A 27,344-nucleotide genomic window follows, 5' to 3' on the forward strand; every position below is an offset into this window, starting at 1 on the left:
GCAGACTCCTGGGCCTGAGGGGGCTGGGGGCCGGACTCCTGGGGTTGGGGGGCCGGAATTTCTGGGTCTGAGGGAGGATGAGATTGGGACCTGAAGCAGGAGGGAGGTGGGCTCCAGGAAAAGTGTCCCAGACCCGGGGTTCTAGGGAGCCGAGGTGGGAAGCCCTGTGGATCGAGGGGGCGGGAGGGGGTAGGGGCCGGGCCGCAGTAACAAAGGCCTCTCCCTCCAAAGAGCAACCCTCCTCGGCCCCGCCTCCCTGGCCCCCCGTCTCCCCTGATTGGTCGGCCTTCCTGCCCGTCAGCACCGCCCCCTCCCCGGGTCTGCAGCAGCTCCGGCCGCCTCGTCGCGCCCCCCCAGCCCCCTCCCCCCGCCCCCGCCGCCCCCCGGGCCGGTGCAGCCGCAGGCGGGGTCCCCCTCCCCCTCCCCCTCTCCCCCCAGGCCTCGCGCGCCCCGGACCGGCCCCCCCTTTCCCCTCCCCCTTCGCGCCGCTGCTGCCGCGATGCCCCCCCCTGCGCCCGGGGCCCGGCTCCGGCTTCTCGCCGCCGCCGCCCTGGCCGGCCTGGCCGTCATCAGTCGAGGTACCGCAGCGCCGGGGGCGGGGGGCTCGGCCGGGACTCCAGGGTCCCAGGCGGGGATTGGGGGCTGGGGAGGGCGCAACCCTGAGCAGGGAAGAGGAGGCCCCCGGACGCGGAGGTCTGGGCCCGGGGGCGGGGGCTGCATCCTCTGGCTGGGAAAGGGGTCCTCGGACGTCTGGATCCATGCCCGGAGGCGGGGGTCCGCGTCCTGGGGCCCGAGCCTGGGCCTAGGGGCGGAGGTCTGCTTCTCCGGGCCGGCGAGAGGGTCTCGGACACCTGGTCCCGGCCTGGGGGCGGGAGTCTGCGGCTCGGGATCGGGGAGGGAGATCAGAAGCTAAGTAAGGGTCCCCGGGCAGAATGTCTGAACTGAGTTGGTGGGGGTGGGAGGAGGGTAGGAAGGGGGATGCCCCGTCGGGGGTCTTCATCTCTGCGTGGAGAGGGTCCCGCAGGGGGTTCCTGCCTGAGGGCTGGGGTAGGCGTTTCTGGGGAAAGGTTGGGGGGATGGTGTCTTCCCAGGGTCAGTAAGAGGAGGGGGCAGGGGTGTCTATAGACCTCCGTCCCAGGGCCGGGAAAAGAAGGGGGTGGGGTCTGGTCTCCCAGCTGGGAAGCGGCTGAAATCCCCCAGCTGGGTGGTCTAGGTTGGGAGAAAGTATTGGTAGTTGGACGGTTGCCGTTATGTGGGGGGCAATGGAGCTGGAGATCCAAGAAGTTGGGGTGCTGGTCTGGGGACTCAGATGTGGAAAGCTCTGGCTGGATATTTGGGTTCGGGGCAGGACGGAGCCTAAGAGACGGGCAGATTGAGGAGGGAGGGAAGGGAAGGGTTAACACGGGGTCAAAGGGTTAAACTCAGCCCTCCCAGTGGGGGAGGGGGACTGGGGCTGGTCTTTCGTAGAGCAGGAAGGGGAGAATGGAAAGTGGGGAGGGGGGTACTGGGGAGTGAACTTGGCAGTCTCTGTTTAGAGGACGTGTAGCTGGATCTCGTGTCTCCCCAGCGGGCTGGCAACCTGGGGATGGTCCAGGAGATGCCCCCTGAGGAGAGGAGGGGAGAGCAAGGAGGCAGGGGGCAGGGGACAGGGTTAATTCTGTGCTTCCAGAGCATTCCCCCAGGCCCTGCCCCAAGCCAGGATCACAGAGTCAGGGACACACAATCGGGAACACCCTAGAACCCCCAACAGTCTCAGCGAGACAGCGACAGCGGCTCTCAGCCACCCGCCCACACACACCGAGCTCGCACAGCCACAGAGACACCCATCCCCCTGGTCTGACCCGGAGCCGCACCTGCAGACACCCAGGGTCACATAGACCCGGCCCTGCACACACAGGACACAGGATGCTGAGCCGGAGGGTCACTCCCTCCCTGGTGCAGACCATCTGAGTGCCCCTCCCACTTGACCCGTCTGCATCCCTGCCTGTCTGTGTCTCTGTCTCTGTCACTTGTCTCTTTAGGTCTCTCTCACGTCTCGGCCATTTCCGGAGGCTCCCTGGCTCTGGGTAACATTCCGTTTGTCTCTGTCTCTGGGTCCCCTTCTCTCCATCCCTGCTGGGCTCAGCACAATTTCACATGTGTCCCTCCCCGCCTCTGGAACTGCGTCTCCATGTCACAGCACGTGTGTCTCTCTGCCTCTTTCTGGCCCCTGAGATGTACCTTGGTCCCCATTCACTTCTGGGAGCTCACGTCTCATCTCGCCCACTCATTTTCCTCCCTGTCCTTTCACTGTCTCTGGCTGTCTCCCATTAGCTCTCTCTCTGTCTCTCTTCCTTCACTCTCAAGTAACTTCCCATTTCCTTCTACTTCTACTCTTCAGAACCCTAGAAATCACTGCTGTTCACAGGTGCTGGGCTGGGATCTTAGTGGAGCCAGGAGGTGGTCTGTGACCTAGGTCAAGTCCAGTCCCATCTCTGAGCCTTTTGTCCCCCATCAGAGAACTGCAAGCAAGGGGGATAGGGCGGGGTGGGGGATGAGCTGAGACGGGATTAGGGAGGCAGAGAGAGAGCCCCCCTCACCCACCCTCTGACCGTTGGGGCTGAGCAAAAGCCAGTGGAAGATACTGCATCTCCTCCTCTCTTTTATTCATTGGATGGTTTCCAGATTAAGGGAGGAAAGCATCCACTACAAATCTGCATAAAAGCAAACCCCACTGTGTCCCGCCCCCCCACCCTCCCCAAACCCACTCTCGAGAGGGAGCCGGCGTCCCCAGCCTTCTCCCACCTACAGCGTCAGACACGCAGTTCAGCATCTGTAAGGGATTGGTTAGTTTGTTGATGTTTTTCCCCAGATAGAAACAAAATAAAGCCATTTCTCTGCAAAACTGGCATTTTTTCCCCACTTAACTCTACCTCCCCAACATCTGTAGATATTATTCTATCGTTCCTTTTTTTTTTTTTTCCCCTTAAATTCTTTATGCCAACACACACACATCCACGTACAAAAGCAGATGCTGCAGATGTGGGGTCAATTCTTCTGCCATATTACACGGAGTGGGGACAGGGTGAACCTGGGCGTGGGGGACCCCCCAGGCCCCCCCGGTTTGTCTGGACTGGGGGCGCCGCCTCATCGGCTCATTTAACAGGTATTTACTGAGCACGTAGTCGCTGTTCTAAGCACTGGGAATCTATAAACACAGCAGTGAAGTCCCTGCCCTCGCAGAGCTTACATCCTAGTGGGATGGAGAGAGATCCACAAACTAAAAAAAAACCTCAGAAGTAAACAGCTAATTTCAGAATGTGACGATTCACGTAGAGAAAATAAGAAGGACTCGGCAGGGCTTCCCTGGTGGCGCAGTGGTTGAGAGTCCGCCTGCCGATGCAGGGGACGCGGGTTCGTGCCCCGGTCCGGGAAGATCCCACATGCCGCGGAGCGGCTGGGCCCGTGAGCCATGGCCACTGAGACTGCGCGTACGGAGACTGTGCTCCGCAACGGGAGAGGCCACAACAGTGAGAGGCCCGCGTACCGAGAAAAAAAAAAAAAAAGAATGACTCGGCAGACAAGTTGGCCTTGTGACCTCAGGTGGTGTCTGAGCAGCTGAGGGGAGTTCAGACTGAAAGAACGGGAGAAACCAGCCTTGGAAAGATCCCGAGGGAACGGCAGAGGCAAAGGCCCTGCGGTGAGAACCAGCGGAAAGGAACAGGCAGCATGTGGAAGGTTCCCGGGCTCTTGGCTCTGCAGCCAGACTGCGGGCATCAGTGATAAGAAGGACTTGGGAGATCAGCAAAGAGGAAGAGGGCTCTGGGGGCTCCTCGTGGCCGTTAGACCAGGCCCAGCCCCTTCTCACGGCTCTTCCCTGCCAAAGCCACACGGACCCGCACTCACGTGGTCCCCACCCCTCCCTCCAGCCGGGCTTCTGCCACCAGCTCCCCAGACGCCCGCCACAAGTTCACACACACTCCTGGGCCTCGGGTTCCCCATCTGTGAGTTCTGGGATGGTGGAATCTAAGCATCCCCTGCATTGGAGGGTCCCATTTCCACCTAAGTTCCTTTGAGGGGCGGCAGGTGGTTCTTATCTCCAACTCAAGGTCACTCAGCTTGTTAGAAATCCCCTTCTCTTTTTTTTTTTTTTTTTTTTTTTCTGTTTTTTTTTTGTTGTTTGGCTGCGTTGGGTCTTTGTTGCTGCACGCAGGCTTTCTCTAGTTGTGGCGAGCGGGGGCTAATCTTCAACAAGCTTCTCTTGTTGCGGAGCATGGGCTCTAGGCATACAGGCTTCAGCAGTTGCGGCCCGCGGGCTCAGTATTTGTGGCTCGAGGGCTCTACAGCGCAGGCTCAGTAGTTGTGGCTCGTGGGCTTGTTGCTCCGCGACACGTGGGATCTTCCCGGACCAGGGCTCGAAGCCGTGTCCCCTGCATTGACAGGCGGATTCTTAACCACGGCGCCACCAGGGAAGTCCCAGAAATCCCCTTCTCTCAAGAGAAGGGAATTCACCCACTGCAACCTTCATCCCTTGGTTTATCAAACGGGTATGAGAGCCACTGGTCTGGACTGGCAGAGACCCGTGTGGTCCGTCCCATCACCACTGGATCTCGCGCCAGGCTGGCACCTGCCCCGTTAGCATCCCATCAGCCAACACGCATAGAGCTGTTTGCAAGCACTTAACTAGCAGGCACTGTATTGAGCCCGTTGCTTGGGTGACCTCCTCTCATCCTCTCCCCCACAACCCAATGAGGGAGGCACAACGATCGTCCCCACTTACAGGTGGGGAAACTGAGTCTCAGGGAGGGGAAGTAACTTGTGCAACCCAGTGGCACAGCTGGAATTTCAACCCTGGCAGCCCGGCTCCCCGGTCCGTTCTTTTAGCAGCCTGGTCATGCTGGCGTGGTCGTGGCAGAGCAGATGCTGACAGCGCGTCTGTACATGCGTCGCCGACTCGGGTGGGTGCTGGGCATAGAGCAACCTGCAGGCCAGACCTGCTCTGCCCCCTCCCCTCCACTCCCGGGGGACGGACACCGAACCGGGGGATAACAATAGATGTTTCTTTAAAAAGAAGGTGCTGTTAGGAACAGCTAGCATTTCTTGGGCCCTTTTTGCTTGCTAAGTGCTGAGCTAAACATTTTGCTTGCACGTTCTCATGGAATCCCTGACAAAAAACCCTCCGAGGGACGCACTACTGTTTTTCTCCTTTCTACAGTTGGGGAAACTGAGGCTCAGACTGGCCGGGGGTCACCCAGCCAAGAAACGGGGGGACAGACATTTGCTCTATCAGCCCAGACTCCTTACGGCTTTCTTAGCGAGTCTCTAGAGACCATCCATCCCCTCTACAAACAGTTCCCTGCTCAGAGCTAAGCCCAGCTCTGGGGGACACAACCAAGATTCAGGCCCTCAGGGGACTCCCGGCCAGGTAGGGAAGACACCCCTGGACACTGTCCCAGCTGAGTCAGAGGGTACGCAGTAGAGAGAGTGGAGACTCTCTGCCTTGAACAGTCAGGGAGGTCCTTCTGGAGGAGGGGGCATTTGAGTTGAGGTTTTGAAGAATGTGTAAGAGTCCAAGAGGTGGCAAAGCATGTTGTAGGAATCCATTTACATTCACTCATTCAACAAATATTTCCCAAGGCTTTCCAGGCCAGGCCCTGTGCTGGAAGATGTTGGGGATACAGACCTGAGTCAGACCCAGGCTCTGCCCTCAAGAAACTTATAGCTGGGACTTCCCTGGCGGTCCAGGGGTTAGGACTCCGCACTTCCACTGCAGGGGGCACGTGTTCAATCCCTGGTCAGGGAACAAAGATCCCACATGCCTCGTGGTATGCTCAAAAAAAAAAAAAAGAAACTTATAGTGTGCTGGGGGAGACAGATACAGTCACCACAGCTGTAAGGGAGGTAGTCCAGGCATTGTGGGAACACAGACTAGGGCTGGAGGGAGTAGGGAGTCAAGAGTTTCCCAAGCAGAATTCCTGCAGAGGGGACCTCATGTGCACTAGCTTGTTTATTTTTATATTAAACATCTCTTGAGGCCTCCTGTGGACCAGGCCCTGAGCTGGGTGATGCTGGAGGTGGGGAGACCCAGGCCCTGCCCTAAGAGGCTCCCGTCTGGTGAGGAAAGCAGACCTGAAAACAGTGCAGGGTGACTGGGACTGAGACAGAGGGAGGGGCTGGGCCCAGTGACAGGGTGGTGGAATGGCTAACCTGACCCCCACCCCCATTTGCCAAAGCCCAGAGAGGGGAAGGGACTTACCCAAGGTCACACAGCATGGAGGGTCCTCCTGAGCCTGGAGTCTGGGAACTGCATGAGACAGACATGCAGACCCACAACATCCAAAGTTATAGACACACAGACGAGGAATCGAAGAGGTAACTTCATCACTCATCTCCCAGGACTGCCCGCAGCCAGGGCCCAGCTGGGAATGCTGGGGAAACAGATGGTCTGAGCCAGGCCCTGCCCTGGAGAGGCAGCTGGGGGGGGAAGAGACCTCGGATCCACGGAGCCGTGGGAGCAGAGCGGGAGCTCGCATGGGCTCGGATGGGCCATCTCTCCTAGGAGAGGCCCCCATGTACCAGGTCCCTGGAGAAGGAGAAGCGTTTTGATGGGAAACAGTGGGAAGGAGGGAGAGGGGAGAAAAAGTGGGAAATGCAGAGCTGGGCTACGCTAGGGGAGAGGAAGCAGGAGAGTGACGCCGGGGCCCCGGACTCCAGGGGGCCATGCCGAGTGCTGGAAAGATCCCTCTGGCAAGGAGTGCGCGTCTGTCTGTCTTTCTGTCTGCTGTACCTATGATCAAGATCCTGCCCACCTCTGTGAGGTCCACTCCCCACCCCAGGGCCCTAGCCTGAGCTCAGGAGCCCCGGGTTCTTCCCTGAAGTGGGGCACCTGAGACAGCTTCCTCTGCAACCCCCAGACTGGGGTTGTCCTCCTTGAACCCTGGACAGTGGCTGTCACAGGGCTGGGGGGAGGGGGGCAGGTGGGGTGATTTCGCCCCCTGGGAGGTATCTGGCCATGTAATTTTGGTTGGGGCAGGGCAGCTACTGGCATCTAGGGGGTCGAGGCCAGGGGAGCTGCGGAACATCCTACACTGCACAGGACGGCCCCACAATGAAGGATCACCCAGCCCCCAATGTCAACGGTGCCGAGATGGAGAAAGCTTGGTCTAGGATGTGTGTGACCAGGGGGTGGCGGGTGTGTGGATAGGGCCGTGTGTGATCTGATCAGAGGTGACAGCGTGAGTGCACGCGCCCGATTCTTGGCCCAGGGCAGCCCCTTTGTATTTGAGAGGCTACAACTGTGTGGCTGTTTCACTGCACAGGCCGTATCTTCATGCACGACTTTCCAGGGTAGGGCGTGGGCATGAGCACAGCCCTCCGGCTGGTAGTGTCACTGTGACCGATTCAGCCTGTGTGTGTGTGTGTATGTGTGTGTGTGTGTGTGTGAGAGAGAGAGACAGCCCTCCAGGTAGGGCTGTAACCGTGTGCAGACTTTGCACCTGCGTGTGAGGGCCCGCTGGTGTCAGTGTACCCGTGTGGGGCCGGTTGTGTACGGTGGGGCGGGTCAGGGTACCACGTCCCTCCGGTGGCAGAGAGGCGTGCTTCTGGGAGAGAGCTGTCTTTTCCAACTGACCTTCTGCTGGGTGTGTGTCCCGGGCTGCGTGCGTCAGCGTGAGTATTTAGGTCTCTGTCCCGCTGAGCAGGACCCATTGCCATGCGTGGGACTGTCTCCTGGCCCCGGGGCTGGCTCTGCGCACCTTTCCTGGACCCCGGTGACTGTGTGTGTGTGTCTGTCCCCTGGCCGCCCCCTCCTTCCTAGGGTTCTACGTGGCAGCATCCTCTCTGCACAGCTCAGGACGGGCAAGTCCCTTCCCTCCCTCCAGGGCCCTTCAGATTACAGGAGCGACTCTGGCCCAGGCGAGCCCAGGGTGAGGGGCTGCAAACCCCCAGGGCCTGGCGAGCCCACTGCACTGGCTCTGGCCCAGCCCGGAGGGCCTCTGGGAGTCGTTGGCGGGGCACGGGCAATTAACTCATTAGATTAATTAGGTCCTCATCCTGGGGTGGGGGCCAGGGCAGCCCTGTGTAGACCCGTGCGCCCTGGCGTCCAAGGTCATCCGGCCGCCTCCTTTCCCCTCCTGGTGCTGTCTCCATCCGCCGCCTCCGCGTGCGCAGCTCCCACTCCCTGGCCCCGGTCCAGCCGCTGGCCACGGTCCACAGAGAGATGAATGGCGGGGGTGGGGGGAGCGCTGCAGCGCGCAGGCCGGCGTGGGCATGCGCCCTCAAGAGCGTGCCCCACCGGGCACGGGCACACGGGGGAGTCTGTAGACGCGAGGCGCTCTGTAGCACGCCTCAGCGCGTCCTGGGCATCTGTGCTAGACGTGTGTCCGCGTGGATATTCGTGTCCATCCGCGTTTGCAGGCGTGTTTGCGTTTGCATGTCTGGATGTCTGTGCACTTATGTGGGTGTCGAGGGTCTCCCTGAAGCGTGTCTTTCCATGTGTTTCTGGATTAATGTGTGTAACTGTGTGTATCCGTGTGCATGTGTCTGTTACATCTGTATATGTATCTGTGTATATGTGTATCTATGTACCCGTGAGTCTGTGAATATGTGCATGTGTGCCTGTGTACGCGGATATCTGTGTATGTATGTGTGTGTTCTTGAATCTGTGTGTATGTGTGTCGTACACTGTGAACATGTGTGTGTGTGCCTTGTGCCATGTCTGCATGTGTGTCTGTGTACATGTGTATCTGTGCTTGTATACGTACCTGTGTGCACATCTGTGCGTATCTCTTTGTATCTGCACATATGCAGTTCTGTAATTGTGAATCTGTGCATATGTCTGTGTGTGTGCACATCTGTACACAGCATCTCTGAGTGTGTCTATGTATTGGTGTCTGTGTGTCTGTGTGCACATACATGTGTGTTTGTGTGCTGTGATTGTGTGCTGTCTCTGGAGGTGCATAGGTTTGTGTGTCCCAGTCTGTCTGGGTCAGTGTGGGCTTGTGGGAAGGTGTTGCGTGTGTCTGCTCTGAGTGTGTCTGCCATGTGTGTCTCTGAAAACAACAGTGAACATATATGCCGGGGGGTGTGGGAAGTGTCTGTATCTGCAGGGGTGTGTGTGTGTGTGTGTGTGTGTATACAGATGTGTACAGTCCCGCCGAGCTGAGCTGCCCTCCCTTCCACAGGGCTGCTGTCCCAGAGCCTGGAGTTCAGCTCCCCTGCGGACAACTACACAGTGTGCGAAGGTGACAACGCCACGCTAAGGTAGGGAGACCCGGAGGGTGCTGCCCCTTCACCTTCCTTGGGGGGAAATGGTCCTGATCTCCAGGCACAGCCCACACCTCCCCATCAAGAGAGAGGTCATTGGGGCCCAGCCTCTGGGCCCAGGCCCACCCCTGGGCCTCAGTGTCCCCATCTGTCAAATGGGTGGAGGAATGGTGACCACCACCTGGGTTGCTGTGAGGATTCAAGAGTCTGTACACACGCCCTGAGCTTAGAGAGCCTGGCACACTCTGCCTGCTCGGTGAGAGCCAGGGTTACACACCCCAGCTCTCTGCCTCCCCAGTCTGGGTCTGTCCCCCTCTCTCTGAGTCTCTGAGCCCCTCTCTCTGGGTCTCTGTCCTTCTATCTCTGGGTCCCTCTCCCCCAGTGTGTCTTTCCCCCCTCCTTTTGGGTCTCTGACACACAACAATCCCTCAATAACCATCAGCTGTCATTCTGTTGTGCACTTGGGCTCACAGCTCTCCCTCTCTGAGGCTCAGTTTGCCCACCTGTAAAGTGGGTGCAGTCACACCTGCCTCCAAGGACTGCAGTGGGAACTGGAGATGCAGTGGGCCTTCCTCCCCCCCCACCAAGCCCCCGTGACGGGGGACCCTGGAGGGCCGGGGGGGGGTTGTGTGAGAGAGAAGAAAACCACCCTGCCCTCGTCCTCCCCGCCAGCTGCTTCATCGACGAGCACGTGACCCGAGTGGCCTGGCTGAACCGCTCCAACATCCTGTACGCGGGCAACGACCGCTGGACCAGTGACCCGAGAGTGCGCCTGCTCACCAACACGCCCGAGGAGTTCTCCATCCTCATCACCCAGGTGGGGCTGGGCGACGAGGGCCTCTACACCTGCTCCTTCCAGACGCGCCGCCAGCCGTACACCACTCAGGTCTACCTCATCGTCCACGGTGAGCCCTCAGCTGCGGCCCTGGTGGGGGTGGGCGGGCGCAGGGGACAGGGGACCCTCATGTCCTTGCTGATCCCTGGGACACCGCCATGGAAAGGCAGACACACACCCTGCCCCCACGAATTCCAGCCAAGCAGAGGGAGGGAAAGTCACAGGCAACTTCTAGGGCAGGAGAGCTACAGGGCCGAGCGTGGACTCGGAGGAAGACCGCATTCATTCACTCAGCCCTGTTTACGGAGCACCTGCTACCTGCAAGCATTGCTCCGCGGGCTGGGGACAGAGAAGGAGCCAGGCAGGCTGTCCCTGCCCCTTTGGAGGTGACTTTCCAAGGAGAGGCAGCTTCCCAGACATAACGTCTGAGCTGAGACCTTCAGGTGGGTGCAGGGCTGGTCCCGGAAAAAGAACAGCACGTGCGGGGGCTGGATGCGCAGAGTGGGAGAGGTGGGGCTGGAGAAATCCACGGAGAGGGCAGGAGGCTGCCTCACATGGCATCAGAGGTGGTCTGGAGTGCAGGGAGCACTTGGAGAGACAGGACCACAGGGACAGCCCAGCGGGGCCGTGGACAAGCCCCGACTTGAAGCCAGATTCCTCCAGGTTCCAAGCTCACCGCCACCACCCAGGGGCTGAGGGACCCAGAGCGAGCCGGGCGGTCTCAGACTCCGCATCTGCAAAACAGGGATGACGCTGTCATGTATCAAGTCCAAAACATCGTCAGCTGGAAGAGGCACCTTTATTTTATGCCTGGCTAGAAATGGAAAAAAAACAAAACAGAAAACCCCTCCCAGTGAAACACTGGCGTCCTACTACGTCATAAAGCCATCCTGATTGGAGAAATGTGCAAACGGGTGGGTGGAGGTGGGAAACGCCCCTGGGTGTTAGAATTGATGAGTAAAGCAACATCTACCCCAGAAGGGAGTAGTGAGGGTTTAGTGGGTTAATTTTTGCCAAACACTTAGAACGCTGTAAACTTACACACAGGAAGCACCATAGGAGCATTCGTTAAATAATTTTTTTAATAGTGATACTAATCAATAAAAACAGAGATGGGGAAGGAGGAATTCAGGCCAGAAGATAGAAAATAGAAACCAAGTTAGGAGGAAGGTGGAGAGAGACTGAGAAGGAGTGAGGAAGACAAGACCAGCAGCTGGGGAAGCAGCCAGACCCAGAGGGAATGGAACACACAGGATTGCTTCCAGAAAGAGGAGTGTCAGCTGGACCCCTGGGTCTGAGGGGGGCGGAGCCGGGGGCCTGGATCCTGGGTCTGAGGGGGGAGGGGCTGGGGGCCTGGATCCTGGGTCTGAGGGGAGAGGAGCTGGGGGCCTGGATACTGGTCTGAAGGAGGAGGGGCCAGGCCTGGATCCTGGGTCTTGGGAGCCCACATCTGGCCTCTCACTGACCTTCCCTCCGGCCTGCAGTCCCCGCCCGCATCGTGAATATCTCTTCGCCCGTGACCGTGAATGAGGGGAGCAATGTGAACCTGCTCTGCCTGGCCGTGGGGCGGCCGGAGCCCACGGTCACCTGGAGGCAGCTCCGAGGTGAGGACCCCACCCCTGGCCGAAAGCCCCTTCCCCCACTCCGCAGTCTGGGCCCCTCAATTCCCCATATCCCTAGCTAGATACCCAGGATCTCCCATGACCCCCTCCCTTGATTCCTCCGGAACCCTTGTGATGACTGGATTTCCCCCTCCTGCCCTGGTCCTGCTATTTCACTGGAAGACCCCAGAGCCTTGGAGCCTTCCCCACGTGCCATCCCAGGCCTGGGCATTTCCTCCAAATCACCTCCTAGATCCCAGCTTGCCCCACATCCCCGACCCCAGCAGCCTCAGTCTCTTTCCCTCCAGCTCACAGGATTCTCCTGGATTCAGACCCCTACCACTAGATGGCCAGAGCCAGGTTCCAGCCACGGCCCTGGCCCACACTCCCGTCTCCCGCTCGCATCACTACATCTCTACCAGATGCCTTAGGCCTGTGGTTCTCAGAGTGTGGGCCCCAGACTGGCAGCATTGGCGTCCCCTGGAAACTCGACAGAAATGCACATTCTTTGGCCCACCCCAGAGCTCATGAGTCAGAACCACCCCTCCCCACATCACCACCACAATCTGTCTGAACAAGCCCTTCAAGGGATTCCAGTGCTAGGGCTAAGAACCATGGCTGCCCCCAAACAGAGAGCCAAGGGGCCTGAAAGGGACATTCCAGGTCCCAGACATCACCCACTCCCCTTCTACCTAGATCTCTACTACCATTTCCCAGATCCCTAGATCCTTACTCACGGGGTCTTTGGAGACCAGTTGTGCCGATCGGTAGATCCCTTGGGACCCCAGAACCCAGTAACTAGGTCTCTGGTCCTTGGATCCTCCCCTAGTGGTTCACCTGAGCCCCACAGTCCGGGGCTCGAGTCTCTGGATCCCCGGATGCTCTGAGTCCCAAAGGGTCTCCTGAGCCAGCACTCTGTCACGAGACCCCAGATATCTGGATTGCTGACCCCAGTCACCAGATCCTGATTCCTTGGGCCCCGAGGGCTAGATCCCAGAACTCTGGATCCTCCCCACTGGGTCCTGTGAGCTACACGATCTGAGTTATGGACTCCCAGATCGCTGTATCCCCTGAACGCCCCCAATTCTAGGACCCTCCCCACTGGGTTCTAGTTACTAAGCCCCAGATTCTCATTCTGTGCCCCACCCCTAGCAGGAGATCCCAGGCCCGGCAAGCCCCTCCCCATTCCCACTGACCCGGGCACTCCAGGCCCTGCGCTGTCCGCCCCGCTGATGTGTGTCCGTGTTGTGCCCGTGTTGTCCCGTGTTAAGTGTTTGTGTCTGGCCCCGCCCCCTCCCCTCCCCTCCCCCCACAGATGGCTTCACCTCGGAAGGTGAGATCCTTGAGATTTACGACATCCAGCGGGGCCAGGCCGGGGAATACGAGTGCGTGACTCACAACGGGGTTAACTCTGCACCTGACAGCCGCCGCGTGCTGGTCACAGTCAACTGTGAGCCCCCCTGGCACTGGGCACGAAAGCGGGGCGGGTCCTGGGTCCCTGGGGATGAAGGGTGTGAGGGAGGAGGAAGGGGGTGAGTCTGCGCGAGGAAGGAGTCTTTGTTGGGGGGGATGCTGGAGACCTGGACTCCTGGTAAGGAGAGAGGAGCGGGCTGGGGGTGGGACCCCTTCGTCCGCACCCGGCTAGGAGAATTCGCTGACCCTGGTCCCTCACCAGATCCTCCCACCATCACGGACGTGACCAGCGCCCGCACAGCCGTGGGCCGGGCCGCCCTCCTGCGCTGCGAAGCTATGGCCGTGCCCCCCGCGGATTTCCAGTGGTACAAGGATGACAGACTGTGAGGACGGCACCGGGGCCGGCCGTGGTGGTGATGGTGGGGGGGGGGGTCCTTGGTCCTTTGGACCGCGGGGAGGGGGGCAGAGGGAGCAGAGTACTGGTTCCTGAGAACTTGAGGGTCCGGCTTCTAGGTGTTGGGGTCCTCTGAGCCCCAGGAAAACTGTGGTGGCTTACTGGAAATTTGGGTCCCAGAATGATGAATGCTGGAGCCTGGTCTCCTCCAGCTCTTCAGGAAGAAGGTCTGGGATGGGGGTCGATACTGAGGATCCGGCAGAGAAGTTTTAGGGTTAGGGGACCATTACATCTGGGGTCTAGCGGGGCCTGGGTGCCCCTAGTGGTCGGAGGTACACACTGAGAGAGTCCAGTGTCCCTGAGGGGCTAGGCTTTCTGGAGAGGGGCGTCTGCGGGAGTGGCCCGAGGTAGTGGCGCTAGAACCCGAGGCTAGGGGTCGCTGGGGTAGGGATCAGAATGTAGGGTCTCCAGGGAATCGGGGAGCCTGACAGTCAGGGGGTTGGGCTTTCCGCCTGGAGAGGGCCCCGGGCCGGGGTCCTGCGGCCTGGTCCCTCACCCGGATCCCCGGCAGGCTGAGCAGTGGCACGGCCGAGGGCCTGAAGGTGCAGACGGAGCGCACCCGCTCGATGCTTCTCTTCGCCAACGTGAGCGCCCGGCATTACGGCAACTACACGTGTCGCGCAGCCAACCGGCTGGGAATGTCCAGCGCCTCCATGCGGCTCCTGCGTGCGTCCCTGAGCGGCAGGAGGGGCGGGGCCGGAGCGGCGTGGGTGGGGCCGGGGCTGAGTGGGCGGGGCCAGAGAGGTGGCGATGCCGGGCCGACCCCAGACTGTCCCCGAACTTAGGAAAGAGACGCACCCTCGACTGAGCAAGAAACCGATCCCTTCTACAGACACATTCATTGGGCGCCCACTAAGGGCCAGGCATTGGGTGCTCGGGACACAGCAATGCACAAAGGAGCCAAGGTCTAGGGACTTGCACAGCTTACAGTCTAGCAGTAGTAGAAACGCAATAAACAAGTAGACACATAAGTAAAATGAAAAGCCAGCGAATACACACATAAATAAGCCAAAAAATTTGCATATCAATAAGGGCTACGAAGAAAATAAATAATAGAATTGGGGATGGTAGCATTGGATAAGCTCATCAGAGAAAGCTTCCTGGAGGGGGTAACATGTGAACTGAGACCTGAGTGGTCGGGAGAAGCCAGCCCGGCCAAGATCTGTGGGGAGAGCTTTGCAGATGGAGAAGACAGTCATCAGCCAGATGCTTAGACTAAAACAGTCAGAGGACAGGCACACGGAGTGAAAGCCCAGAAAGGTCCCCAGGAGGCATCCTCAGACCACACCCTCAGAGCAGAGATAAGACGCTCGGGAGAGACACACATGGGGTCTCCCCACTCTGGGCCTCCTCCCCTGACCCTCTCTCTTTCCCCAGGCCCAGGATCCCTGGAGAACTCGGCCCCAAGGCCCCCAGGGCCTCTGACCCTCCTCTCCGCCCTGGGCTGGCTGTGGTGGAGGATGTAGGAAGAACCCAGTGCCCTGGAGTCCCCCCGCGGGCGGTCTGAGGCCGAGAGCAAGAGGAGAAGGGGGAACAAGCGCCGCGGGTCTCGAGGGGGCAGAGGAGCTCTAAGAGGAAAAGGAAGAGAAGGAGGAAAGATCTTTACAGAACCCATCACTGTGAGGGATAACGCAAAATTATGCATCTTTCTACAGCCATTCTCGCCACTGTTCACCTTTCCGATTGTGACCCATCCCCGGCCACCCCACACCCGTCTCTTAGCTCAGGCTGTCAACTGGATCGCGTGTGTGTAGTGGGTGTGAGCGTGAGCCTGCACGCGCGTGTGTGCGTGTGTATGAATGGGTGGGAAAGGGAGCTCAGCACTCTTCCCTCCTCGACACGCCGCACATCCACTGCCCCCAACCTTGCTGTCTCTCACCTCTGGCTAGAGGTAGGTATGGGGGCTTCGTGCCGGAAGCTGTGAGGAGAGGTTTTCCAGGCTCCCTGCTTTCCCAATATATGCACTCACACCACCCGCTCCCCACCCTGTTGATAGGCTGTCTCCTGGGCAGGTTGGGAGTAGGCAGGGCCATCACGCTTGCCTGCCAAGCTGTCACTCAGCCTCTGTGAGCAGGTGCACGATCTCCATCTTGGCTCTGGGCCTCCCTGCTGTCAGCCGGCTGGCTGCCTGGAGCCGGAGGCCCCATCACTGGCTCAGCGGCCTGAGACCTTCCCACTTTTCCTGTCCCTCCCCACCCTGGACTTTCTGGCCCCCTCCTGGGCCAATCGGTGCTTCCATCCAAATGTCAGGCTGGTGCCTGTTGTCACCTGTGTGTCTCAGTGCTTTGCCCTACCCTGCCCCCACTCCCCTCGACCACCTGCAGCGCCAACCAGCTGCAGCTGGCCCACAGGTGTGGGCTTGCTGGGCTACCACTCCCTGGCCTCTCCACCGGCTGAACCTCCTAAAGGCTGACCTGACCACCCTCACACACACTCAGACACACACACACACACACACACACCAGCGACTGTGACCAGCAATAGCCCCCCGGCTCCAGCTGTCCTGTAGCTGGTGACCAGCTGTAGTTCCCCCCAGGATGGGCAACTGTTATCAGGAAGGGGCTCTGATTGTAGGAACACCCCGCCCTGGCACACCACATCACACAAGGTGGGGGAGAGAGAGGCATCAGACATCCTGAGCCCAGACCAAGATGCCAAGTCACCAGCTCCAACTCCCGGGAGACCCTCTATAAACACCCACCCTGAACTACACCACCCAGAGCTTGGGACGGGGAGAGAGGGCAGAGCAGGGGCAGAGGGGCAAGGGGCAGTGACTGTACCTCAGACGGGGGCGTGGACCCCATCCCACATTGTCTTCCATTCCCAGGGTCCGGGGGACAGGGCGGGCAGGGGGAGGGGTGCAAGGGAGGGGGGGCGGGGGGCCCTGGGGGCCGTGTGTTCCAAGTCATGGGGAGTGTTGAGACCACCACACCAATAAACGCCTTTTTCCAAAGCCTCCGCCTGCAGGTGTCAATGTCATTAAGGATATGGGTGAGTGGAGGGCAGAGTTGTGGTCATCGGTGGTGCCTCCCCAGCGTCACTTCTGCCCTCCCTTTTCTCTCTGGTAGATTTGCAACTGACCCATTTGCAGAGGTGGCACGATTGGCTTAAGCCACTCAGCATAGCCCGCTTCCCACTGTGACTGGTTCAGAGGTGGGCACGTGACCCAGCCAGCCCACTGAGAGAGTGAACACCAGAGCTGTGTGGATTTCCTAAGAAGAGACGCTCTTCTGCTGCATCACGCGGCTCAATGGCGTGAAGTCTGGATCTGCAGGGCTCCTTTTCCCATCGCATGGAGAGATCTTGGGTCTATGGGGATAGCCACGGTGGGGAAGACAACACGTGGAGCCTGAGAATGACAGAAACACTACGGAATGCAGAGTGGAAGGTCTAGAGAAACTGGGTCCATATGACATCACTGGAGCAAGTGGATCAAAACTTACCTGATGCCCACATTCACTTACATAAGCAATAACGTCCCATGTATGTTTAAGCCAACTCATGCTAGGTTTTCTGTTTCTAGTGATTAAAAAGGAAATGAAAATTCTAGCTGATACAGATGTAGAGAGTCCAGGTATCCAGGACCCCAGCCACCACCTTTTTAAAAAGATCCAAGGACTGTATTTCCTAAAGGCCTCTTCCACCCCAATCTTTAACCAGAATCCTTTCCTTCCTTGAGACAGACGCTGGTTGCCTATACTTTAGTTGTTGCCCCTTTCCTCTTTGCCCACCTCCCACGATACAGGCTGAGATATTTGGTTGCCCAGCCTCCCTTGCAGTGATGTGGCCAGTTTTTGCTCAATGAGACATAAGGGAAGTTTACTGTTAGGCTTCCAGGAAATTTTTTCCCCCACTCATGAGAGTAGAGGAACGCTGCTCCCTTCCTTTTGTCGTCAGATACAGTTGCGTGAAGATCTGAGCTGCAGCAGCCATTTTGCTACGTGAGGCAATATGCTGACCCACTGAGGGTGGCAGAGCAGAAGGACACAAAGTACCCAGGTACTTGATGGGGTCACTAAGTTGCTGAGTCAGCCTGAAACCACCTACCTCCATCCCTTGCCATCATTTATTTTGTTACTTACAGCCGAAAGAATCTTCACTGATGCACTCCTTAAATTTCCAATGAGAAACCCAGGTGGAAAAGGAGGCCATCCTGCTGGGGATGGCAGCAGCAAGCCCAGTCCTTCACTGGCCCCAAATACTTGATCAGTCAACAAATATGGATGGCCTGCTGTGTACCAAACTCTGTGTTAAGCGCTGGGGATAATGACACGGTCTCCACCTTCGTGGCGCTCCCGGTTAAGAGGGGGTCGGAGGCTAAACAAATAGTTATGTTTAAATACAAGGAGCAGGTGGTTCAGGGCCTCTGGGACCTAAACCCATGACTGAGGCACGTTAAGGTCATGGGTTAGGGAAGGGTCCTCTAAGATGGTAACGGTTACCTTTACACTTGAAAAATGAATGACATAGGTCTTCCCTGGTGGCGCAGTGGTTGAGAGTCCACCTGCCGATGCAGGGGACATGGGTTCGTGCCCTGGTCCGGGAGGATCCCACATGCTGCAGAGCGGCTGGGCCCGTGAGCCATGGCCACTGAGCCTGTGCGTGAGCCTGTGCTCCGCAACGGGAGAGGCCACAACACTGAGAGGCCCGCGTACCGCAAAAAAAATGAATGACATAGAGCAAAGAATGTTGCTCCAGGCACGATACACTCTGGGAGCAAAGGCCTGGAGGCAAACTTAAGTATGGTGGAGAGAAGCAGGGGTGAAACTTCTGGAAGGGAAGGTCAGAGAGGCTGACAGAGGCCAAACCACAAGACTCTGAAGGTCATGATGAGGAGTTTGGACAATATCTGAAGGGCAACGGGCAGCCATAGAAGGGCTTAAAGAGAAGAGGAACGCGATCTGATCCAAGAGGAAGACCCCGGGAGCTGGATGGAGTGTGGCCTGAAGCAGGCAAACGTTGACATAGGAAGACCTTTCTAGAGAATGGAGGCAGGCCGCCCTCTCCAGCTCGGGGCAGCACAGCAAGCCCTCCCAGTCGGCCACAGGCCCTTGACTGGTTGGAGGTTGTGCAGGTCACACTGTTAGGTCAGCAGGAGTCCCTCCTAGCCCAGAAGTCCCATCTCCTTAGCTGCACAAATACAAGGCGAGTCTTCTGCGCTGAGAGAGGGAGACAGGAAGTCCCACCTTACGGGTCCAACCTTCAGTCACAACAGGACAGGAGTTCCCCTACTGCTGCTGGAGTGAAACAGGAAGTCCCGCCCCAAAAGTCCTGCGCAGAGCAGGCCACTAGCCCTGGTCACACGTGCGTGGCTGTCCGAGCAATCTTGGGGTCCCCACGTGGAAAGCTGACTGTCCTCGGACCAGAGGCCTGGAAGGGAGGGAAGGGGGACAACTTCAGGGGTTGCCCTGGATGTGACATAACTCACCCTTTTCTAGAGCTAGCTCGCACCATTCCAAAATTAGCTGAGTTCCCTCCGTTTGCAAGGAGGAAAAAGTGTCTAGCCACCCTTGGGAGAGATAAGACATGCAACAACCCAAATTTTATGGGGAAGAAGACGTTCTATCCCACTTCGGAGAGAAAATGGAAGTTTTGCCAATTTTTATGGAAAAGAATGAAGGCGTTTTCCTTCATTTGGCGGGGGAGGAATTGGAATTTCGCACTTCTTTTAATATATATAAAAATTGGATGGGAAGTCCTGTCCAACTTTTATATATTAAAAAAAAAAAAAAAGACGGAAAATCTACCAATTTTGTAAACCAATAAGAAAAGCTGGAGGAAGAGAATTCAAACCATCTCCTCTGCCTGACTAAAACACAAAAAAGTTCCACCCCATTCCAGGACACTGGGGCACCCACACTCACTGAGTGGGCTCTGGTTGGGCTAGGGTCCTTCAGAGGAACTTCGAGGGGCAGAGGCTGTGGGGTCTGCTCTGGGGTCACGCTCTGCATCCTATTTTCCGGTACGGTGAATACAGGGGTCAACCTGGGCGTACTCTTCTTTCTGTTAGGAGTCTTTCCTGGGAAAGGGAGGAGGAAGAGAAATAGAAGCAGTTGATTGGCTGCTCTGACACCCCCACGCAGTCAACGGCAAGGGAAACTGGGCTGAGAGGTGGAGCCTTACGCTGATTGGCTGATATGGAGGTAGGCAGGCAGGTTGGATGAGGTAACTGCTGCTGATTGGTTCAGATGCTGAACCAATGGGACTCTTTGTAGGGAACCTACCACTCGGTCACTCACTCACCTTGAAAGCGGCACAGATAGCAGATGCCCAGGATGAGAAGTGCTGCCAGGAGTCCCAGGCCCAGTAGGGAGCCCAGGACGATGCCAGCGATGGCCCCGGGGCCCAGGATGGGGCCTGGAAGAGACCAAGAGAAGGAGGATAAGGAGAGCGGGGGCCAAATCTGAACCTGTTTCCTGAGCCCCCTGCCTCAGCCCCCCGTCAGAACTCAGGAATCTGGGACCCCAGCACTCTCAATTCCTTTAACATTTCCTTAGTGAATGTGGTGTGCCTGGCGTTCTGCCAGGTGGTGAAGCTCCGTTGGTGAGCAAACGAAGATACCTGCTATCGCGAGGGTTCCTTTTAGGAGGAAATCAGAAACGAATGTGCAAATAAATAACATAATTTCAGATTGTGCTCAGAAGAAAAAATCAATGAGCTATGATAGAAAATATGGAAGGGGAGGTGACATTTAGAAAAGTGGGTGACGGAAGGTCCTTGAGGAACATTTGAGCAGAGACCTGGGGAGTAAGGAGCCGGGCATGCTAAACAGGGGGAAGGGTGTTCCAAGCAGGGGGAACGGAACATGCAAAGACTCAGAGGTAGGAAAGAGTTTTCTGCGTTCAATGAAAACTGTGGGTGGATGACACAGAATGAAGGTGGAAGAGGTAAAGGATGAAGTTAGAGGGATTAACAGGGGCCAGAGCCTAGGCACAAAAGGCTTTTCAGCAAGGCGGCAACAACGTGATCGGATTTGCATAACTTCGGCTTCTACCTGGAGAATGGATTGTAAGAGGGCAAGAGGGGGCATATAGAGACCAGGTAAATGGCTGCTGCCGTCCAGGCAAGAGAGGACGGTGGTGTCTGACCAGAGTGTAATGGAAAGAAGTGGACGGATTGGGAAAGCATTTCAGAAGGAAGCGATGGGACCCTGCTGGTATTTGGGATGTTGGAGGTGATGTCAGCACTTGGGTGGTGCCCTGTCCCAGGATGGGAAGACTGGAGAGTTGGTGGGGGGTGGGGGGGAGGGTGTAGTTTGGGAGAAAAAAACCTCAAGAGATCTATTTTGGACATGTAAAGTCTGAAATGCCAGCTGGACATCCAAAGTGAAGATGTCAAGTCTGGAGTTCAGAGGTCTGGGCTGGAGATCAGACATTTGAGAGTCATCTGAGTATTAATGATATATAAGGTGATGAGAGTGGACAGGCCACACTGGGGAGAAATATAGGTGGAGAAGAGGGCTGAGGGCTGACACATCCAATACTTAGAAGTTGGGGAGTGTTGCTGGTTGAACTGTCTCCCCAAAAAAGATACAGTGATATCCTAACCCTCAGTACCTGTGAATGTCACCTTCTTTGGAAATAGAGTCTTTGCAGATGTAATCCAGATAATATGCAGAGACTTCTTTTCCAAAGAAGGTCATGTTCACGGGTACTGAGGGTCAGGACGTCAGTATACAGTAGTTCCCCCTGCCCTTATCTTCAGGGGATACATTCCAAGACCCTCAGTGGATGCCTGAAACCACGGATAGTACAAAACCCTACGTATTCTATGCTTTTTCCAGCATCACTACTCTTGCGCCTTGGGGCCATTACTAAAATAAGGGTTACCTGAACGAAAGCACTGACATAGCGTGACAGTTGAGCTGATAACTGAGACAGTTTCAAACAGGCAGAATACTCCGGACAAAGGTGTGATTCACATCCCAGGTGGGATGGAGGGGGCCAGCGTGAGAGTCCACCACGCTGCTCAGGCACGCAATTTAAAACTTACGAATCGCCGATTTCTGAAATTTTCCATGGAATATTTTCAGACCACGGTTGACCCCTGGTAACTGAAACCTCAGAAATCAAAACCGAGGATAAAAGGGGACTACAGTGTCTCTGGGGGGAGACACAATTCAACCAATCAAGTCGAGATGAGATCATGAGGGTGGGCCCTAATCTGATAAGACTTGTGTCCTTACAAGAAGACAGAGGCGGGGCTTCCCTGGTGGCGCAGTGGTTAAGAATCCGCCTGCCAATGCAGGGGACACGGGTTCAAGCCCTGGGCCAGGAAGGTCCCACATGCCGCGGAGCAGCTAAGCCCGCACCCGCGCGCCACAACTACCGAAGCCCACATGTCTAGAGCCCGTGCTCCGCAACAAGAGAAGCCACCGCAATGAGAAGCCCGTGCACCGCAATGAAGGCCCAATACAGCCAAAAATAAAAACAAATAAATAAATAAATTTATATTTTAAAAAAAGAAGACAGAGGCACACACAGGGAGGAGGAGGCTGTGGGAAGCTGAGGGCAGAGACTGGAGTGGTGCCAAGGATTGACCGTCACCATCAGAAGCTAGAAGGAGGCGAGCAAGAAGGCTACGCAGAGTCTCGGAGAAAGCACGGCCCTGCAGACACCCTGATTTCAGACTCCTGGCCTCCAGAGTTAGGAGAGATACACTTCTGTTGTTTCCAGCCACACAGTTCATGCTACCTTATTACAGCAACCCCAGGAAACTAACACAGAGAAAGAAGGAAGATCCAACAAAACAGACTGACAGGAGGGAGCCCACGACAAGGGCTTCTCAGCCCAGGACGAAGCCCAGCGGCTCCAACTCACCGGCACGGTAGACCCGGCTGTCGGATGGGGTCCCTGGCTGGAGCCCCAGAGTGGGCAGGATACGAAAGACCCAGACCTGGGGCTTCTGAGGAAGGAGGGGCACCACAGCTGAGCGATCCCGAGGTCCGAGGGTGAGCAGGGAGGTCCAGTCCTTGGACATGGTGGCTCTGCTCAGGTCAGGGCTCTCCTGGGCCTGGATCTGGAAACTGCTAATCAGGGCCCCTCGCTCCACATCCCAAGTCAGCACTGCTGCATCCCGGGTTCTCTGCAGCCTCCATGAGGAGATAGAAGGTCCTGGGGAGGGGGCGGGGGTGGAATCAAGGTGGGGGTTGGATTCATGGGTCCTAGCAGGGAGAGGAAAGGGGGCCACGGGCCTGGACTCCTAGGTCCCAGGCGCAGAGGGTCTGGAGACCCCAACTCCTGGGTCTAAGAAAGGAAGGGACTGGGGGCCCAAACTCTTGGGTCTGAGGGTTTCATGGAAAAAGTGACTGGGGTCCAGGATTCCCTGACGGGTCAGGGATCTGGGGGTGGGAGTTCTAGGGTCTGGGGTCGGCGGAGGCCAGGGACCAAGATTTCTGTGTCTGAGGGAGGAGGGAACTGAGGGCCTGGACTCCTTGGTCTGAGGGAGGAACAGGCTGGAATCCCAGTCTCCTGGGTTTGAGAGAAGAGAGGGCTGGAGGACCTGGGTTCCGGGAAAGGATGGGGCTCACCAGTGAGGGTGATCCTGTCGGTCCCAGCACCCAGCGCCCCACTGCACATCACGGAGTAATTTCCCAAGTCCCAGTTCAGGCTGAAGTTGCCGATCAGGAGCCTCTGCCCATCCTGGCTGAGCAGCAGGTGCCCGCGGCCGCTGGAGGCCAGGGGCCGCCCTTCCCGGGACCAAGATGCTCGAGAAGGGGGGCCACAGCCAGAGGCCTGCAGCGCCACCTCCACCTTCCCTGACTGTGTCTCCTCGACCACCGGATGCAGCAGCACCTCTCGAGGGGCCTCTGTGGGTGGAACAAACCCAATCAAGAAAGAGAACAGGTCCTGTGCCCTTTGATGAATCTAATAGGGCACCTTAGCCAGAAGAGGAAGATCTGCCCTTTCACTCCATCCCTCATTCATTCATCTGATTTCCTTAACAAGGACTTAGGAAGTACGTGAGACAGGCCAGGTCCTGGCCTGGGAAACTCATATTATTCTCAACCATGTATTGCTCTGAACACGTGGGAAAGTGTCAGCCCTCTCCGTCCAGGAAAGAAATTTTGGCCCCGCCCCTGCTTTAGGTATAGGAAAACCTCCGACCTTCTGTAGGGTTAAAGATAGAGGAAATCTCTCTTCCTGTAGTTAGGAAGTCCCCTTTTCTCAAGTTCTAATGGAGCAAAGAAATAGCCCCTCCTCCTCGGGAAACAGGAAAGAAGCTCTCACCCGGGGTGACAGTGCAGGTGCGCGTGGTCATCAGGTGGCGAGCAAGGCAGGTGACGGGGACGCCGCTGAGCCGGGGGTGGGCGGGGACAGCCTCCAGGAGCACCGAGGACACCGGTTCCGCCTGGACGCCTTTGGGGAGACCCTGGAACTGCAGGGAGGCGGCAGGGACCCCGCCGGGCCACGAGCAGCGGAAGAGGAGGACGCGATCCCCAGGACCCCCTTCGACTGAGCACTGTGGGGACCCGGGGGGCAGATCTGTAGAGGGGAGGGAGAGCTCAAGGGGTCAGTCAGCTCTCTCCCAGCTCCCCTCGAGCCCCGCCTCTCGCGCGTTCACTGCACTCCTTCTTCACCTGGCCCCGCCCTGTAGGCACTGACCCTGCCCCGTTCTCTTGCAGACCCCGCTCCCTTTCCCCGGCAACTCCTGGGCTAAGTGGGCAGTCGCAGCCCCACTGACTGCCCCCCTTTCCGAAGGAAACTTCATCCTCCCACACTGATCCCTGTCCTTCCAAACGTAACCCCGACCTTTTCTCTAGCTCCACCCCTTCTACCAGGTTACTTTGGCCCCCCTCTTTTTTTTTTTTTTTGCGGTACGCGGGCCTCTCACTGTTGTGGCCTCTCCCGTTGCGGAGCACAGGCTCCGGACGCACAGGCTCAGCGGCCATGGCTCACGGGCCCAGCCGCTCCGCGGCATGTGGGATCTTCCCGGACCAGGGCACGAACCCGTGTCCCCTGCATCGGCAGGCGGACTCTCAACCACTGCGCCACCAGGGAAGCCCTGGCCCCCCTCTTTGATTACTCCACGAGTCGCCTCTTCCTACTGAACCCTCCCCTTTTCTGGACATCTAGAATGATTCCACCCCTTTCTCTCGTGACCCTGCCCCCTTTCCCAGGTAACTTCTTTCTCTTGCTGATCCCACTTACTGGCCCAAGCAACTTAGTCCCTTTCCTTGACTACTCCTTCATCCCCAGGAAGCTCCGCCCTCTCGGTGCTGGCCCTGCCCCCTCTCCTGGCCATCCTTGCTCCTCCCCTTCTCTTGTGCATCCCCCCCCCCCCGTTCCTTCTACTGGGATCTCCGCCCCTCCCTGCCGGTCACGCCCCACCATGCTCTTTCCCCCCCCCCCACCCCCCCCCGGGTATCCCAGTCCCTTGCTGGTTCCGCCCCTTCTCCCGGGCATCTCCGCCTTTCCTGGCTGGCCCCGCCCCTCCATCCACCCCGCGGCTCTCACCCGCCACAATGAGTCTGAGCAGCGAGCGGCGGCGGTGACCGGTGCGCGGGTTCGCAGCGAGACAGGCATAGGCGCCGCCGTGGCCGGTCCGGACCGAGGGCAGAAGGAGGCGCGGGCCGGCGGGCACCGCGGCCTCGGCCGGGTCGGCCAGGCTCCATGTGATGTCGGCCGGTGGCCGCGAGGCGGCGGTGCAGCGCAGGGTCACGTTGCTGCCCACGGTGACAAAGAGGGCGGGGTCGGCGTCGCGGTCGGAGGAGACAGTGATGACCGGCAGATCCGGGCCGTCTAGGCGGAGGAAGGGGGTCGGAACCGCGAGAGTCGGGGTCAACTGGGACTCCTCCAGGATTTCCAGAGACTGGACCTCCAGCCCTCTCCTCCCCAGGGACTCCAGGAGCCTGAGCCCTCAGATCCCTGTCCCCGACCGGAGGTACCGCCGCACTCACAGAAAACACTGACGTTGGTCGCGGCCTCCGCGTGGCCGAAGGGGCTGTGGACGCGGCAGGTGTACCGGGCGTGGTCGCTGCGCGTAGGGCGCGCGATGAGCAGCTGGTCGCCCTCTACGCGGATCCGGGGTGGCTTCACTCCCGCAGGGTCCCCTGCCTCCAGGACGCGTCCGTCCCGGGTCCAGCTCAGCTCCCCGCGACCCGGCCTCCACCCCACACAGCGCAGCCGGAGCTCCGCCGCCCCCTCCTCGGTCTCCGGGGCCTCAGGCTTCACCGACACGTTGGACACGGGCTCTGGGAGAGGGGGAACGGACTCAGGACTCGGTTCTCAGCCCCCTCGTCCCTTAGGACCAGGGAGCCCCAGCCCCCTCCACCTCTTACACCCAGGACTTCGCCCCAGCCGAGGCCCCCTCTTAGCCCTCCTCTTAGCCCCAAGAGTCCTCTTCTTCTCACAGACCCATGAGTCTGAGTCCCCAGCTCTCCCCTCTCTGGGACTTGGGAGTCCGGGCTCCCAGGAGTTTTGGTCCCCAGGTCCCATTTCCCTCAAGCACCTGTCTTGACCCCCAGCTCCTCTTCTCCCTCCCTCCAGCCCAGAAGTCCTCTCTCCCCTGTCTAGGAACCCCTTCCTCTGGGGCAGGAAACACATCCTCAGAAGAGCAGTAATCTGCCCACAGCAGCCCCTGCAGCCAGCACTCTGGACCTCAGGGCCCACTTACCATATACACGCACAATGAACTCCCACATCTGCCGGGAGATCCCGGCCCGGATGACCTCAGCTGTGTAGACCCCAGCATCCTCTAGCTGGGCAGAGGAGAGTTCCAGACTCGCTTGGGTCTGGTTAAATCGTAGGCGGCCTTTGTACGTGGGGTCCAGGCTGATGAGAGGGGACCCTGGCCCCAGGGCCCCAGCTGCCAGCACCTTGGAACCTTGGCGCCAAACCACCAGAGGGGAAGGGGGACCAAGGCCAGGAACTGGAAGCAGAGGCAGCTGGATTGTGGTCCCCACCAGCACCGCAAGAGGGCCCCCCACTTGCGGGGATAAGCTTGAGGCAACTTTGGAATCCAGGCTCTGGGCAGAGAATTTCAGACCCGCATCCTCAGGGGAGAATTTTGAAACTGGGGTCTCCACAGAGACGTTCGTATTGGGGACTTGCCTGTTGGAAGCTGGGGTCTTAACAGAGGAGGAAGGCTCCGGGTTTGGGGCAGGAACTCGAGAACCCGAGGCATGAGGAACTACTTTGGAACCAGGTTTTCCAGAGAAGGGGTCCAGCTTCAGCTTTTTGCCCTCAGCAGAAACACTGGACTGGAAGGACCCGGGCACGTCCTTCAAATTCAGCACCTCAGGAGACCGTTCAGAATGAGGGATATCAGCTTTTGAACCTGGAGACTGATCTGGAAATTTCCAGCTGGGGGGTTTGATGGAGGGAACTTTCAAACCCGGGCCCTGGGAAGATCTTTCTGAGTCCGAGGAGAAATTGGTTCTCTGAATTCCTGAAGAGCCTTTGAAGGCGAGGACCCTTACTCCCGAGGCTGCAGAGGAAAAAGAAGGGAGGGAGTTGTTGGGCTGCAGAAAAGGGAAATGGTGGGCAAGGGGCTGGGTGGGGGGCTTACCCAGCAGCAGGAAGAGCAGCAGAGCCCGTGAGGTGCCCATGGTGCCAGCTGCACCCGCGAGGAAACCGGGGCAAGACCCAGGGCCTGCACCCATTCCTCCCGGGCTAGACGAGTCCAACAGGACGGATAGCTTCCTGGGCGGGGAAGGGAGCCAGATCCAGTGGGAGGTGCCAGGATCCCCCACCCAGATAATATGGCTGAGACACTCACCCCACCCCACTTGTCCTCATCAGCTAGTCCCGACTGAGGGGAGGCCCAGCTGTAACCCCTGCACTCCCCACACCCTGGG

At 58.2% G+C, this 27,344-nt stretch overlaps 2 protein-coding genes across 2 annotated transcripts; one reads left to right on the forward strand and one right to left on the reverse strand.

Moving 5' to 3' along the window:
- Positions 1–499: 499 nt before the first annotated feature.
- IGLON5 (IgLON family member 5) lies at positions 500–15,052 on the forward strand. The gene is made up of 8 exons (XM_027080386.1): positions 500–578; positions 9,162–9,221; positions 9,738–10,148; positions 11,563–11,682; positions 12,995–13,129; positions 13,355–13,475; positions 14,058–14,212; positions 14,924–15,052. The coding sequence occupies exons 1-8, from the start codon at positions 500–502 to the stop codon at positions 15,010–15,012; spliced, it is 1,170 nt and encodes a 389-aa protein (XP_026936187.1). The 3' UTR covers positions 15,013–15,052.
- Positions 15,053–18,354: 3,302 nt separating this feature from the next.
- On the reverse strand, positions 18,355–27,232 carry VSIG10L (V-set and immunoglobulin domain containing 10 like). Its single transcript, XM_027079111.1, has 10 exons — positions 27,056–27,232; positions 26,162–26,974; positions 25,446–25,739; positions 25,003–25,287; positions 23,776–24,030; positions 23,076–23,354; positions 22,366–22,659; positions 19,790–19,903; positions 19,411–19,565; positions 18,355–18,916 (listed from the first exon to the last, which is right to left on the reverse strand). The coding sequence occupies exons 1-10, from the start codon at positions 27,147–27,149 to the stop codon at positions 18,845–18,847; spliced, it is 2,655 nt and encodes an 884-aa protein (XP_026934912.1). The 5' UTR covers positions 27,150–27,232; the 3' UTR covers positions 18,355–18,844.
- Positions 27,233–27,344: the final 112 nt, after the last annotated feature.

This window comes from Aethalodelphis obliquidens, unplaced genomic scaffold (assembly GCF_003676395.1).
Source record: "Aethalodelphis obliquidens isolate GAN/ISIS:26980383/991018 unplaced genomic scaffold, ASM367639v1 scaffold43, whole genome shotgun sequence".
NCBI classification, from domain to species: domain Eukaryota; kingdom Metazoa; phylum Chordata; class Mammalia; order Artiodactyla; family Delphinidae; genus Aethalodelphis; species Aethalodelphis obliquidens.

Bases quoted from the DNA above. Each gene is read 5' to 3' on its own strand.
- VSIG10L (XM_027079111.1), bottom strand. From the start codon at position 27,149: ATGGGTGCAGGCCCTGGGTCTTGCCCCGGTTTCCTCGCGGGTGCAGCT. The intron at 26,975-27,055 runs GTAAGCCCCCCA...TTTCCTCTGCAG, and splicing joins GCTGCTCTTCCTGCTGCTGG to CCTCGGGAGTAAGGGTCCTC. The intron at 23,355-23,775 runs GTGAGAGCTTCT...TTCCACCCACAG, and splicing joins CACCTGCACTGTCACCCCGG to AGGCCCCTCGAGAGGTGCTG.
- IGLON5 (XM_027080386.1), top strand. From the start codon at position 500: ATGCCCCCCCCTGCGCCCGGGGCCCGGCTCCGGCTTCTCGCCGCCGCC. The intron at 9,222-9,737 runs GTGACAACGCCA...TCTGAGGCTCAG, and splicing joins CAACTACACAGTGTGCGAAG to TTTGCCCACCTGTAAAGTGG. The intron at 14,213-14,923 runs GTGCGTCCCTGA...CTCTTTCCCCAG, and splicing joins CGCCTCCATGCGGCTCCTGC to GCCCAGGATCCCTGGAGAAC.